The sequence below is a fragment of the Vicugna pacos genome, chromosome 5 (genome assembly GCF_048564905.1).
Source record: "Vicugna pacos chromosome 5, VicPac4, whole genome shotgun sequence".
Lineage (NCBI taxonomy): Eukaryota > Metazoa > Chordata > Mammalia > Artiodactyla > Camelidae > Vicugna > Vicugna pacos.
In genome coordinates this window covers 70,214,096-70,228,797 of record NC_132991.1, presented here as the reverse complement: position 1 = coordinate 70,228,797, position 14,702 = coordinate 70,214,096, and the positions used below count along the sequence as shown (strand labels likewise).

Genomic DNA, 14,702 nt, shown 5'->3' with positions numbered 1-14,702 from the left:
AGGTGCAGGAGCTAGCGTGTGGATGGGTGGAGGAGATCTTCACTAACAAGACTCTAAACAATTCTAAAGAGTAAGCGCCTCCCAAATCCTATTTCTGCTGGAACTCTCCTTGCCTCTACTTGTCTCCCCAAGACTTTATTTCTCTGCTGGAGAACGTGGGCCTAAAGCTCATGTGTTTGGTTCCTCTTCCAGGGAAGACAGGACTAGACAGCAGTAGAAAGGGGCGATGTGGCACAGGAACTGTCTTCTCTCTGATTTCCCTTAGGTCTTGTTATGCATTTGATCTCATGGCCGTTTATGATGTGAACAAGTGACAAGGGGTTCTCAAATTTTAGGGTGCTTAAGACTTACATGGGGAGTTTGTACAGAATGAAGATTCCTGGGCCCCAGCCCCAGAGAGCTTGCTTCAGTGGCTTTGTTTTCTAAATCGAGCCCAGATTTGGGGGTTGGAGAAGAATGTGGCACCTGGACCACCATGAGAGAAACACCGGCTGATGATCTATTGTAAAAGGATTGTGTGCTCAATTGCTCCCAAAGTTTAAAAACCGCCTTTACTGCTGAATGACGCCTTTCTTCTTTCTATCATCTGAAGCTTAGCTCTTTTTTTTTTTTATGTAACTCCAAACCATTAGTTTGTTTGTTTATTTATTTGTTTTTTATTGAAGTATAGTCAATTTACAAAGTTGTGTCAATTTCTGGTGTACAGCACATTTCTTCAGTTATACATGAATATACATATATTAATTTTCATATTCTTTTTTACCATAAGCTACTACAAGATATCGAGTATGGTTCCCTGTGCTAGGCAGTATAAGCTTGTTTATCTATTTTATATATACCAGTCAGTATCTGCAAAGCTCGAACTCCTAATTTGAATGTGTCTGTAGACCAAGAGTTTGGGGCTTGAAATCGCTGTGTTCTCTAAGCACCCATCAAAAGCAGAGAGTTTAAAAAACTGTACAAGGAGAAAGTCCAAATAGCTCAGTTATTAAACTCTACCTCAAGACTCTCAACCAAATACCCCACATTGCTGACAAAAAAAAATCTAATTTTGTGGATTTAGTGGAATGTGAAGCAGGGCTTCCTTCTTGGATGGAGGTCCTTACTTCCATCGTACATTTGGCAGACTCTGCCTCCCTCTAGGCTGCTTGAGTAACAGAGCTGGGTTTTTCTCCTTCAGGTAACCTGTGCCGTTGCACTGGATACAGGCCCATAATTGATGCATGCAAGACTTTCTGTAAAGTAAGTAGAAAGGAGCATTTTATCGAGTATATTTTTTCCCGACCAAACAAAATGGTAGAGGTTGGCAGGTGTGATTAGAAGAACAGGCCATTGTTACTAATATAGGGCTGCTTCTTATCTCAAGGCCTGTAGTTGCGATTTGTTACTTGATCTTGGGCAGGGCGCCCAGCTTTATTCATGAGCTTGCCCTGGTCGCCACACAACGAGCACCTGAGCACTTTGACACTGGCTATGGGTCGTTGTCCCAAGGAGTCTTTCCTGACCTGTTTGGGTCAGATACCTGCCCTGGTGCTCCTGCTGTCCTCTGAACAAGCCCTGTCACAGTGCTGGTCCCACAGTGGTGTATTTGCCCATCTGCTCCTCCATCTCTTCACCAGAAGGTGGTCTGCTTGACAGAAGAGGCTGTGCAGCGCCAGGGCTGGTCATCATGCACAGTTTGAATAGAAACTCAATCAATGTTTGTTGAATGACTAGATGAACAAACAACCTTGAAATAAGGGACATAAGATAGCCCTTTGGAAGTTGAATTATGAAATCAGTACATCATAAGTAAGAACAGAGTGATAATAATACTTATTAGTATTTGTTGTTAAGAAAATATTAAATATTATTAATATTAACAATCAATCATTGTGAATATTTATTGCTATTTGCCAGACTTTGTTATAAGATATTTACAGCATGGTGACTATAGTTAATAATACTGTGTTGTGTGCTTGAAATTTACTAAGAGAGTAGATCTTAGGTGTTCTCACCACACACACACACACACACACACACACACACGGTTACTATGTGAGGTGATGGATGTGTTAATTAACCTGGTTGTGGTAATCATTAACAAAGTATACGTATGACAAATAGTCAAGTTCTGCGCTTTAGATATAGATGACTTTATTTGTTAATTATACCTCAATAAAACTGAAAAAAAAGGTAGAATCAGCAATAAATTTTATTTGTTTTTTTACCCACTAGACTTCTGGCTGCTGTCAAAGTAAAGAAAATGGGGTTTGCTGTTTGGATCAAGGAATAAATGGATTACCAGAATTTGAGGAAGGAAATGAGGTCAGTGAGATGTAAATTTTTTATAAGGTTTCCCCAGGACATGAGCAGAGACCAACTTACTTTTAGAAAGAATAAACGGCTGCCCAAGTTGACTGATCTGAGGTGTGTCACATGTCCCCTCTCCCATTCTCACTCCATCTCTGTTAAAAAAAAAATCTATCCCAACAACTTCGTCTCTCATTCCAGACGTTACTCTCGGTCATGTGCGGCTAGCTATAGGAGGGAAAGCGCATGGATCTCTTAATGTCTCTTAGTTTAAAAAAAAAAAAGCCTTTTTCAAGTTTTTTTCAAGTGGAGATGTCAGGGAAATAAAAGAACAGGGAGTGACAGGAGAGGGGGCAATTCAGGGAAATGTTCTAGTTCGCAGCTGTGCGTGGTGCTGCTGCAGGCCTCCTCTGCTTCCCCAGACTCCGAAGAGAGTGTGCGGGGGCTGAGGGCTTTGGAGACCCTCAGGCACCTGCACTGAGGTGCTGGTGGCTTGGTCTGTGTCAGGACCACTTTAGAGCCCATGTACCGTGGCTGACTAGCTGGCTTTTTGTCTGTCTGCTCTGTGTCTGTCTTCTTCTGACCTTATTCCACGAAAGATTTGAAGTGGTTGGAGTTACCTGATGACAATAGCTTCTGATACTTTCTCTTTTTAAGACAAGTCTAAAACTCTTCTCAGAAGAGGAGTTTCTGCCATTGGATCCAACTCAGGAATTGATATTTCCTCCCGAGCTAATGGTAAGTGAGGCAAAGTTGAGCTCATCCTAGAAGAATTCGTGGTGAAGTGTCAGGAGGGACATCTGCTTAGGAATCCTCTTGAGAGCTGATTGAGTAATGAGTAATTACTCAATGAGTAATATCCATCTGGTATCCTCAGCCCAAGGTCTAAAGAGTGTGGGACTGAGGCAGACGTAGGTGGGTGAGGGTGGAGTCACCCCCAAGGGACAGTTGAATGTGAGAAGCAACAGACAGTATCTATAAAAAATGTCCTAAAATGACATCACAACATCTGTTGTATTCTTCCACAAATATTCTGACAGAACTAAGCATGTTAAAATATTTTTTTCATATCTAAATAGGGTTTATTACATGGCTGCATGGATGGTTCAATATTAGGAAGTCTACTAATATAATTTATTAATAAAGATGGAGAAAAGTCATATGATCATCTCCATAGATGCTGAGAGGACATCTATTCAAATTCATCATACAATATTGATTCAATTCACCTCATAAAATATGGCTTGACAGAGCCAATCTAAAGTTTGGATCTCTCTCTCTCAGCTAGAACTAAAAACCCTATTGGATCTATTCCATTTACTTTTATTTCAGGCTGTATATAATGCTCATCAAACTGCCTGCCCTCTTTGGACAAAATTCAGAGAGACATTTCATTTGTCAAATTTCTTTCCTAGCCCTGATTAATTCGTGCTATATTAGATAAAATGTAACATTTCACTGTCTTATTCATTTGTATTTGTATTTATTTAACATTTAAGCATGTAAAAGTATTTTTAAACATTGAAATGGATTGTTTTGAGATATGAAAGCACCAAAGGGAGATGTATTGGAATGTCTCCAGAAAGAGTAAGGTGTGATTGTATTTTTATCCTGTACTCTGATTTCTAGTAAAGCTGTATTTTTAGGTCACTTTTATTTATTTTTTTTAATCTCAATTTCCTTTCTTTCTTTCTATCATTAGAGCAGAAGCAGGTGGAAATGTTATTATGAGATGATCATGAATCTCTGTTGCTTTTTCGATAGAAATTGGCTGAGAAGCAACCGCACAAGACCAGAATTTTTCACGGTGATAGAATGACTTGGATTTCCCCAGTGACCTTGAAGGAACTTCTAAAAGCTAAAGCCAAGTATCCCCAGGCCCCTGTTGTCATGGGGAACACCTCTGTGGGTATGTAGAACCCCAGGGACTTCTCGTGAGGACTTCTCATGAGGAAACTAAGGAAGAGAGCTTTGGGAGGAAAAAAAAACCTCATTTATGTGTGTTCTCAGGAAAAGCAATCTGAGATAACATTTTTAATTATTTATACTTGACTCTCTCAGCATTGCTCAAGAGCCTTTCACAACTCCCGTTACATAAGTGAACTCCTGTTGCCCTGGCAGGAGCAGCGCACAGAGCTGTACCAAGAGGTTGCTCCAAAGCACATCAGCAGCACAGCCCCAGCGACAGCTGTGCTGCGCTCCCATGTGGAGACGGGTCTGCGGCTTGTACTTGAAATTCCTCCGTTTCCTCTCTTAGTGATGTCTCCATGGACATAGTAGGTTTTCTTAAACTGCACTTACAGGGTCTTTCTATTGCGTCCATTGCTAACTCAGCTTGACTTCCTGTTTCTTTGAGGATTCTCCTAGTGTCTTCCCAAGGAGAGTTTTGAGTATGCCGCAAGGGGTGTTGGATGTGTCAGCCAAGTTTTGGGACTGACACGTCCAAAGAGTTCTCCAAGTTTAGTGAAAATCCATCCAGCCATTCTCTGTGTGTGTGATTTGTCAATGAACTGATGGATAGAAAGATATGTAATTTTCATATATCTAAAGACATCAGTTTTAATCACAATTTCAAAATTTAAAAGACAGTTAGACCCTTCTTATCCTAATCTTTTTTTTTTTCCAATCCTTTAGGGCCTGATGTGAAATTTAAAGGCATCTTTCATCCCGTGATCATTTCTCCTGATAGGATTGAAGAACTGAATGTTGTAAACTATACAGATAATGGTGAGTGTTTAAGGTCCTTGTTTTCTTAGTTAAAATCAATTTATTTGCTTTGCTCAGCACACAAGCAGAAATAAAATTATTCCTAATTATAATATAGAGAGATTCTTTTCTTCTAAGAATGATAACATTCTGGAGGCGGCTCAGGGAAGAATTCTCTATGATTATACGAGATACTAATTGTCTGAATACTCAGATTTTCACTGAAGAATTTGTATGTCTGCCGTAGTGGAGAACTGTAACAATAATTTAATAACGGGTGCTATGCTTAATGCTGGATGGAAGATAAAAATGAGAGTCTTTGCTTTCCAGAAGCACAGCAGTAACCAAAGCAAGTTTATGTATTAAGCAGCTTACAAACTGGCTTTTCTATTTTGATAATGGAAATTGATTTAATGACAATAATTAGAAGCAATGAAATGCGGATTGGAAGTTTGGCTCTGGAATCCAATTCTTGACTCAGTCATATATTAGCTGAAAGAATTAGCTGAAAGAACTTAATCAAGTTGCTTAACTGAATCTCAGTTTCTTCATCTGAGAAATAAAGCTATTAATATTCCAAAACTTTGTTGGAATTCAAGATTCTGTGAAGCATTCAGCATAGTGCTTGAAACAGTGAGTGTTCAAAAAAATTGCCTTCATCACCACCACCACCTCCATCACCACGATGACCACCAGTAAGCAGGGTAGCATGTATGGAACGTAAAGATCCCATATCCGTAATCCAAAACCTAATGGACATTTCCAGGTCAGCAGTGATCACATAGCATTATTTACAAACGATTTCATTTCAGGGCTGACCTTAGGTGCTGCCCTCAGCCTGGCTCAGGTGAAGGACATCCTGGCTAATGTGATCCTGAAGCTCCCAGAGGAGAAGACACAGACGTACCATGCCCTCTTGAAGCACTTGGGAACTCTGGCTGGATCCCAGATCAGGAACATGGCTGTATGTATTTGATGACAGTAAACTCTAGTGTGTGTCCCTTGAATGACTGTTCCTGACAGATCATGACATTTTGGTTCTTTTGGAACAGACAAAAAGAATCGTTCTCCAAAGCCTTGCTTGATTCTAATTTTATCACTTGTGTTTTTTAATTACACAACTGAAGTGAAAATAATCCATTATTTTAAAAAGTCTTTAGGAGGCCACATAGTGAGCCGGCATCTCGATTCAGATCTGAATCCCCTCCTGGCCGTGGGCAACTGTACCCTCAACTTGCTGTCAAAAGGTAAGTGACAGCTCCTTCTTAGAGATGATTAAATCCTGCTCTGCCTATTCTTTTGCCCCTCTGGGGATTCAGGAAGTCATTTTGAAAATACTGTTCTTTATAATATTAATAATTTTTCCTGCCTTTTGGCAGCTTAGTCAGTCTGGTCCTAATACACCCAGTGTCTTCATCTCTTTCTTTTGAGGACTTGTGCTGGACATTTTCCCATACTGGTCACCTGACATTGGCCACACCTGTGTTGGTTAGTGTCCCGATGTGATCTGAGTAGTGGAGAGAACTCTAGGCTGTTGAGAACAATTGGGCCCGTTTGTGGAAGACTTCCTCCAGGTTGTACAGGAGTGTTCTGGCACCCACATCATGCTTCGTGCTGACACTTGATCTGTCATTGATGGAAGCCTGCAGACTTTTTCTACTGAACACTGGTTGGGTTTCATTCTATATTTACTTACTTGAGTTTTGGGGACTAAATCCAGGACTTTTCATTGATTTCTTTTATTTCAATTTGGTGAACAATTATTAGAAAGTTTTAACTGGTCCTCTATAAGTCTGTTTTTTTAATCTAAAAATATGGACTAGTTTTTGTTACCTGCATTGTTAAATACCTACTCTTCACACCATCTAAACTACAAAATTATCTTAAAGAAGATGTTACATTCAGAGTTATCAATTTAAATAATACCCTTAAAAAATCATATATTGAAAAATGGGTTTTGTGATGTAAATATAAACATTAAAAGCTTCTTAGCTTTTATCCCAAACTCCTATTTCATTAAACAGTTCCTCCCCCAATATATTGATTAAAGAACAGAAATTCTTTAGGTGCTAAGAAAAGGTATAAACAAGTAAGACTGCATCTCACTAGTATAAAAATTCATTCAAGGCAATTTATTCACTACTAGGGTTCTTGGTTATACACAGTAAATGTTTGTTGAATGACTTCATTAGAATATCAAAAGGAATATTAATATCCTCTCCCTTCTTACAAAGCTCAAAATGAATTATGCTGTTCAGGAAGAGGACTGCTAAAGTCCTGTTCTATCTGACCTCTGGGCTACTCTGCTAGATATTTTTATTTATGAGCAAACAAAGAACTCAAAAAAAAAAAAGTGAGCCCTAGAAGGGAGGAAGTGTTGCTGGACACCATCACAGGGTGAAAGACTTTTTAAACATAGGAAGAGCAATTCTTTTCCCAAACAATCGGTTTCCTCTGGTACTTGGTAGAATTATCCCCGAAATTTTGGAAGTTTGATTGTTTAATAGAATAGATTCCAGGGAAATTGTCATTTCTTTCCACAGAAGGAAAACGACAGATTCCTTTAAATGAGCAGTTTCTCAGAAAGTGCCCCAGTGCTGATCTCAAGCCTGAAGAAATCTTGATCTCAGTGAACATCCCCTATTCGAGGAAGGTGAGAATGTTCTTTCAATTTCTTGGTTTTCCCTGTGAGCCTACAGCTTGTCAGTTCCAATGGATGGTGGGTGAAAAGAGATGTTGAGTGTTTGCAGTGGAGAATATGAGGGTTTGTGAATAGTTATTTTTCACTTGTGTTACATACTCCCCTGTCATTCCTAGAATCAGAAGACCTTTGACTCTCTGCCTTTCTCTCTCTCTCTCTTTTTCTCTCTCCCTCCCCCAACCCAAGCTCTAAAGTTACTTTCTTAAAGATTTAAAAAAATTTTTTGTCTCGTGAGACTTTTTCCTAAATAAGACTTGAAACATATCCCTACTTAAATCTTGGAGCTTTGAAGAGGCTATAAATTTGCAATAGAACTTATTTGAAAGAAGAAGGACTTTGGAGTCAGACTCAGGAGTGAATCCTAGCATCAGACTTACTGTGACCCTGAGCTAATTACCAAATCACTCCCAGCCTTAGATATCCCATCTGTAAATGGGAATTATCAAGCCGCCTTGGAGGATGTAAGAGTTTGCTAGGGCTGCTGTAATAAAGAACCGCAGCCTGGGTGGCTTAAATCACAGACATTTATTTTTTTGCTTCTAGAGGTTAGAAGTCTGGAATCAGGGTGTTGGCAGGGTTGGTTTTCTCTGAGGCCTCCCTCCTTGGCTCATGGATAACTATCTTCTCCCTGTGTCTTCATGTGGTTTTCCCTCTGTTCATGTCTGTGTCCAAATTTCCTCTTCTTGCGAGGATACCACCATGTTGGATTGGCACCCACCCTAATTATCTCTTTTTTAGCTTAATTGTCTCTTTAAGAACCTTAACTCTGGATACAGTCACATCCTGAGGTATTAGAAATTAGGACTTTAACATATCAATTCTGGGGGGGACACAATTCGATTCGTATCAGAGAGTTTGACAAGGCTCAAATGAAGAAACATATACAAACTGCCCAGTGCAGAGCTGTCCCTCAGTGTTTCTACACATGCCACTTAACTTTTGCTTTCAGTGGGAGTTTGTGTCAGCCTTCCGACAAGCCCAGCGGCAGCAGAACGCGCTAGCGATAGTCAACTCAGGAATGAGAGTGTTTTTTGGAGGAGGAGACGGCATCATTAGAGAGTTGTCCATCTCGTACGGAGGCGTTGGTCCAACCACCATCTGTGCAGAGAATTCCTGCCAGAAACTCATCGGAAGGTATGGAATCATGTCCTCAGACTCCAAGTAATGGAGCAGCTCTTTTTGTAGTGACATGTAATTGCAAAAAGAAAAATGCTGACTGCCTTTCTGTTAATGAGATGGGATTCCAGTAAGATTTCATGATTATTTCCATGTGTGTTGGTACCTTCTGAAGTGGGCACCATACAATTTGTATGTGTGTATGTGTATGTGTGTGTGTGTGAGAATGACTGAGAGGCAGGGAGAACCCATCTTCTAATAGGATACAGACACAGTAAGCAAAATGAGTACATTTTCATTCTTTATTGGGAGAGAATAATTTACCATTGTGAAAGCTAGATTATGGGAATTTGTTTTATAATAACTTGCTAAGTGCATTCGCATACCTGACTTTTTATTTCTGTAGATAATAGTAACAGCCAACATTTCTTGAGCATTTACCGGGTATTGGTTACCATTTCAGAAGTAATAGAATAGTGGTAAAAAGCACGATCTTGATTGAGCCACACTGCTTGGTCCAAATCTCAGTTCAACTCCTATTACTTATGTGATCTCAATCAGCTTACTTAAATTTACAGCCCCTCAGTCTCCTTATCTGTCAAAGGGGGGGTGATCGTCCCTCCCTCACAGGGCAGTTGAAAGGATTACATGAATGACTCCATGTAAGGTTCGTAAAACAGAACCTGGCAGGCAGTGATCTAGGGGGCAGTCACCCCCGGGCTGAGGACTTAACATGAGTTGTCATTTCTTTCTCCCGACCCTTCCAGGAAGTGGGATCTACTGTTATGGCCCTTTTACAGATGATGAAGTGGTGGACTCAAGCCAGACACCTTGAGAGTGATGGGCTGAGATCTGAACTTGGGTTTCCTGACCCTGGAGATTGGACTCCTTTTTCCTGCATTAAACTGTCGCTGTTTGTCTCACACGCCAGCTGAGCTGGTGAGCCAGGCTAGCAGTCTTCTCTTCTGACTCCCGCAGGCCCTGGAACGAAGAGATGCTGGACGCAGCTTGCAGGCTGATTCTGGATGAAGTCTCCCTCCCTGCCTCAGCTCCAGGTGGAAAGGTGGAATTCAAGAGGACCCTCATCATCAGCTTCCTCTTCAAGTTCTACCTGGAAGTGTCACAGATTTTGAAGAGGATGGTAGGTGGAACCGACCAGGCCTTAGCTTTCCCAGTGCTGGGGTCTCTGGGGATACCCAAAGTGGAGACAGCAACCCCCTGCCAGATAGCTCTGGACTAGAATAGAAAAGACAACCCAAATCGGAAACTCATGGGCTTGTTGGGTATATGGCAGGCTGCCTGTTGATGGGCTGGGTGTTGGGGAAGAACTGCAAGCAGAGCTTAGAGTTGTGCAGGAGTTGGTTTAACACCACCCTGTTATTTTGTTTCTGGCCCGTTGTGTGTCTGGATGGCGTTCAGAAAACTTGTTAATGGTTTGAACGTATTTTCCCTCAGAAAAGCATGTCTTCCACTTGCCAAGGTTTACTTTTGTGCATTTGGCGTTCTCCTCTGGGTATAGCTTTATTTGTCTCGCCGATGAGATTGTGATGGCAGCCGCTCCACGAGGTTACTGTCATGGGTCATCATAGGAAAAGGCTTAATACGGTCCCAGTGCTTCAGAGGAGCATGGTGGAGACTGCCCGAGAGGCATCATCAGAGCAGTAACCATCCAGGCACAATTAGAGTTACAAGACTGTTGGCCAGGGAGGACACAAGGAAAAAAAGTTGTTTGGAATAAATTTGCTAGACCCAAAGGGAGCCTGAACCATATTGACCTCATTAATCCCAAGCTACAACCAGCTGACCAAACCAGACTAGAAGCCAAGAACATTTCTCATGTCATATAGAAGTTAGTACGATCACTTTAAATAAAAGGCACAACGTTCTCTCGTATCATTCCTTCTGAAGGTAGCTTCTCATTACACGTGGGAACAAAAAAGAACCAGAACAGTTGTATCAAAGTTTTTACAATAGAAGTTTGAAATCATACATAAGTGGTATGTTGTCACCAGGTAATCAAAAGAGGGAAAATAAAGCCAGCTGCAGGCTCCTCCAATTAATAGCAAGCAAGTACAATTTATTGGGTGAATCAAATGATATTATGTAAAGCTTCACCTTGTGGTCTTTTACCTTCTATTCGATTTCACCTATTCATCATTCCTCTGCTATTAAAAATAATAGCTTTTGTTGGCTTCAGTTTTCTGTTGAAGATTTTAAATTGTAAAAAATAACCATCAGGTGTACTGTTCGAGGTCTTGCATAAGGACCAAATGACCCACTTCCCTCAGCTCTGGGAAGTGTTCCTCTCGGGACCCCAGAGCGCTTCCTGCTGTGGGGTCGTGACAAGGATGCAGCCCTTTGCACCTTACTTCCCCTCCGGTTGCCCAGAGGGTACAGAGCAGAGTTTGATGCTCATTTGCAATCACATACCTTGGCTCTGACTTCTTCCCGGTTTAAGTATTCTCTTCCTTTCCAACTTACTTACTTAGCTTCTACCTTCTTGTTTTACTGGTTTGTAAGTCCTAAATCGCTAAGGAAAGCATGTGAAAGGATCATAAGAAACATAAAGATATTGGAAGTCAGTGATCTACAATGTTCACTTGGCTTTTCATAATACGTGGTGGTATGTATGGTCCTTCAGGGGTGTGTGTCCTGGATAGCAGGGAGAACCCTGCTTGTACTTCCAGGCAAGTACTTAATACATGTTAGACTTCTGAGTAGAGCTGCTTGCTAAGAACCATGCTAGCTTCCCTTCCAAGACCATTCTGGCATATTTTAAATATCTACAATGGTTTTGCTTTTCAGGACCCTGTTCACTATCCTAGCCTTGCAGACACGTATGAGAGTGCTTTAGAAGATCTCCATTCCAGACATCACTTGAGTACCTTAAAGTATGAGGTTCGTGGCATTTTCTTTTTAAATTCAAGGGGCCTTGGCTAAGACTTCTTCACGTGGACATCCCACTTATCTCTCAGTGATTCTCAAGCTTTGTCAGCCTGCGCTCCCACAGCCTTCTTTAGTGTTAATTAAAATTTCAAAATCAATGAAGCATTGTGACTGAAAGTGAAGCTAGCAATGGTCATTTTTTTCAAATGTCTGTCTTTATGTTGAAGGCCATGTGTTTTGTTCTGTGACCTTGCTCCACCGACAAAAATAGCTGCCTAATTTGCCCTGCGCGCTTGCCCTTGAGATCATGGAAGTCCAAGCACAAAGTCAATTCTGTGTCAGGGCCGTGGGGCTGCTTTGATTTTATTTACAGAGCCAGTTGGAAACAGCCCTTGGAGACTGATGAAAATGCAGTAATGCTTTTCTAAAGAGCTGCTGATTTATTTCGTTTGAATGTGGAGATACATTGCCCCCGCCCCATCCCTGTTCTCCAAGTGTTTTCTCTCTGAGTTACATTTTAAAGTTCAATCAAATGTAAGTTCTAAGAGCTAATTTCAAGCTCTGCTAATGAAAACTGACTATTAGAACAGAATTTTTCATAACTTTCCAACGGAATTTTCAACCACAGCATTATAAGAGTACCGCCTGAAGTCATCCTCTTGGTAAGCTGGATAAGATTCAGTATGTTTTGCCTCGAAATTTTTAGCAAGAAACTTTACCTAGAGAGTTTCATTAAGTCAAGAACATGAAAAAGCTTGTTGAACATTCTTTTTAAATATATTCAGTTCTTCCGATCTTTTGTTAGATTTAGTTATAAAAGCTTATAGTGTGTCATAATGAACAATGAAGTCGGTGTACACCTCTTCCAGTTTTAGGTTCAATGTGTCCAAAAATTCAAATATGCCAAACACCATTGAAAGTGATCATTCTGAAAAATCTCCAGTGTTCTGCAAAATACAGTCACCGCGACCTTTGGCTTATAAATTCCCTAACATTGCCTTGACCCTGGAATAAACTTCAACAACCAGAGGAACAACAACATCAAATTAATGGGCATTCAGATCATCCAAAGAGAAGTGAAAATCTTCACATAGTTTGTTACCATAGATCGCAAGGCAATTTTGGAAGCAACATATCTCCTACACAGATGAGTTTTGTTTTTGTTTCTCCTGTGGTTTTTTACACACACATACAAATATCCACATTGCTCCAGGAACTGTGGCACTCAGGACTAACATTGTTTTCCCCCACATCAGTTGATTTGCTTAAAAAGCCTTTTGACCAGCAATCACCAGTTAGAGGAGACAACACTCTCCGTGGTATCTTTAGCCGCGTAACAAGCGGGAGCAAGTAGTGAAATACAACCTCTTCAATCGGTAGATTCATCACAACTGACTGACAAAAAATAAAAAGAAGTGTTATATCTTCAGCTAAATTAATCAATTTCACATTTATACCCATGAAAGATATATTTTGTGATTTGTCTTCAATCTTTTGGCAGGCAGGCCTCACAGTAAGGTTTCAAAAGGATTTTTTTCCCCCAAAGCTATGATGTGTTTCAGTATTTATAGTAAAAAGTATTACGTCATAGAAAACTCCCAGAGCCTTTGTCGATGTGTATGAATGTGTTTCCTTAGTGTCTAAGCTTATAAATTACCTGGAATTTTGCTCTTCAGGATAGATAAAGAAAATCTCTTTGAATTAAAAAAAAAAAAATATATGTATATATGTGGGTAACTTTTCACTCAGACATTGTTCAAATTGAGAGCCTAACACAGCACCATAGCGGGTGCTTCGCAGAGGGAGTCCATCCCTACCATCTGGAACAGGTCAGACCAGAGCTCAGAGAGTCCTCGTACATTTTTTTCTTTTGATCACCATCTCAGCTCCTCAGAGGATGGGGAGAAGAGACCCACTGAGAGCACTCAGCCACAAGGACAGCGCAGTGTCCCTGGGGCTGATGTGTGCTGGGGCTGCTTCAAATCCCTGTTCATATTGCCTGAACCCCAACATGTAAAGTTTTCTCTCATTGCCCCTATTCCCCTACATTCATGGCTTAATGTCCACCTTTATTTAATGGTGCCTAGGCCAAATTCTAGATTATTTTTCTCAATAATCTTCTGCCTTCTAGTTTATAAAGTCAGGATGAACACAACCACAAACAAACAAAAAAAACCTCAACCAATACTCCTTTTTTGTGCATTGTATTGTAGTAACTAAGAAGTTGAAGAAGTTTATATTCTCCTTTTAGAGAGTGGTCTTTAGAGAGTGGCTGCCTGGCTGGCAATTCTCCTGGAATCTCCCCTTCCCACTCTCCCATCACCAGCCCCACCGCAGCCTCAGCCTTCACCCTGCTCTCTAAGCTCGGTCTACATCAGGTCTCTTAACACTTCTTTCTTTATACCTCCAATTCTTCTTTTCCCAATGACCAACCAACTAAGAAAGCTAACGACTCTCTCATCTTTGAAATATGGGGGAGACATTATGTTTCTTAATTTCCTCTTTGGTTAATGAAGCATATTTAAGGTATTTATAAAACCCATGGCAAGACATTTTACTCCATGGGTGTCTAAGAAAGAGTTACATTAGTTAATCATTACTCAAAATGCAGTTCCTTTGTCTTCATTCTTCATCAGGATTGTCTAAGTTATGTCTTACCAATTATTTCTCAGACTTCTTCACTCAACATAGAAAAAAAATGAAAAAGAAAAACCTCTTGTGGTTAAATGCATGCCTTCAATCTTTTCTATAAACATGATTATCAGTATTTTCTGCAAAATAGTACACGTGCCACACTTTAGCTACAACAGGAAAACAATTTTGATAATGAAAGTTAAAGAAATACATGAGCTTTTGCAAGAAGGCAATTTTATATTATCAAGAAGAAAGATTTTTATTCATTCACTTACGCAAATAGAATTTGCATTAGAGATGTTTGTGGTCTGTTTTCAAAGTAGTGGCCCAAAAATGAGAACAACATCATGGCTGTACACCTCACTTT

General features: G+C 40.4%; 1 protein-coding gene across 1 annotated transcript in view; it reads left to right on the top strand.

The window, feature by feature from the left end:
• Positions 1-14,702, top strand: part of LOC102539743 (aldehyde oxidase 1) — a 66,802-nt gene that overhangs the window by 12,917 nt on the left and 39,183 nt on the right. The window contains exons 6-16 of the mRNA XM_031678089.2: positions 1,181-1,242; positions 2,218-2,307; positions 2,950-3,030; positions 4,057-4,201; positions 4,927-5,019; positions 5,811-5,962; positions 6,152-6,245; positions 7,542-7,651; positions 8,649-8,833; positions 9,794-9,956; positions 11,621-11,713. Coding sequence (XP_031533949.2) covers positions 1,181-1,242; positions 2,218-2,307; positions 2,950-3,030; positions 4,057-4,201; positions 4,927-5,019; positions 5,811-5,962; positions 6,152-6,245; positions 7,542-7,651; positions 8,649-8,833; positions 9,794-9,956; positions 11,621-11,713 — 1,268 coding nt within the window. The remainder of the gene's footprint in view (positions 1-1,180; positions 1,243-2,217; positions 2,308-2,949; positions 3,031-4,056; positions 4,202-4,926; positions 5,020-5,810; positions 5,963-6,151; positions 6,246-7,541; positions 7,652-8,648; positions 8,834-9,793; positions 9,957-11,620; positions 11,714-14,702) is intronic.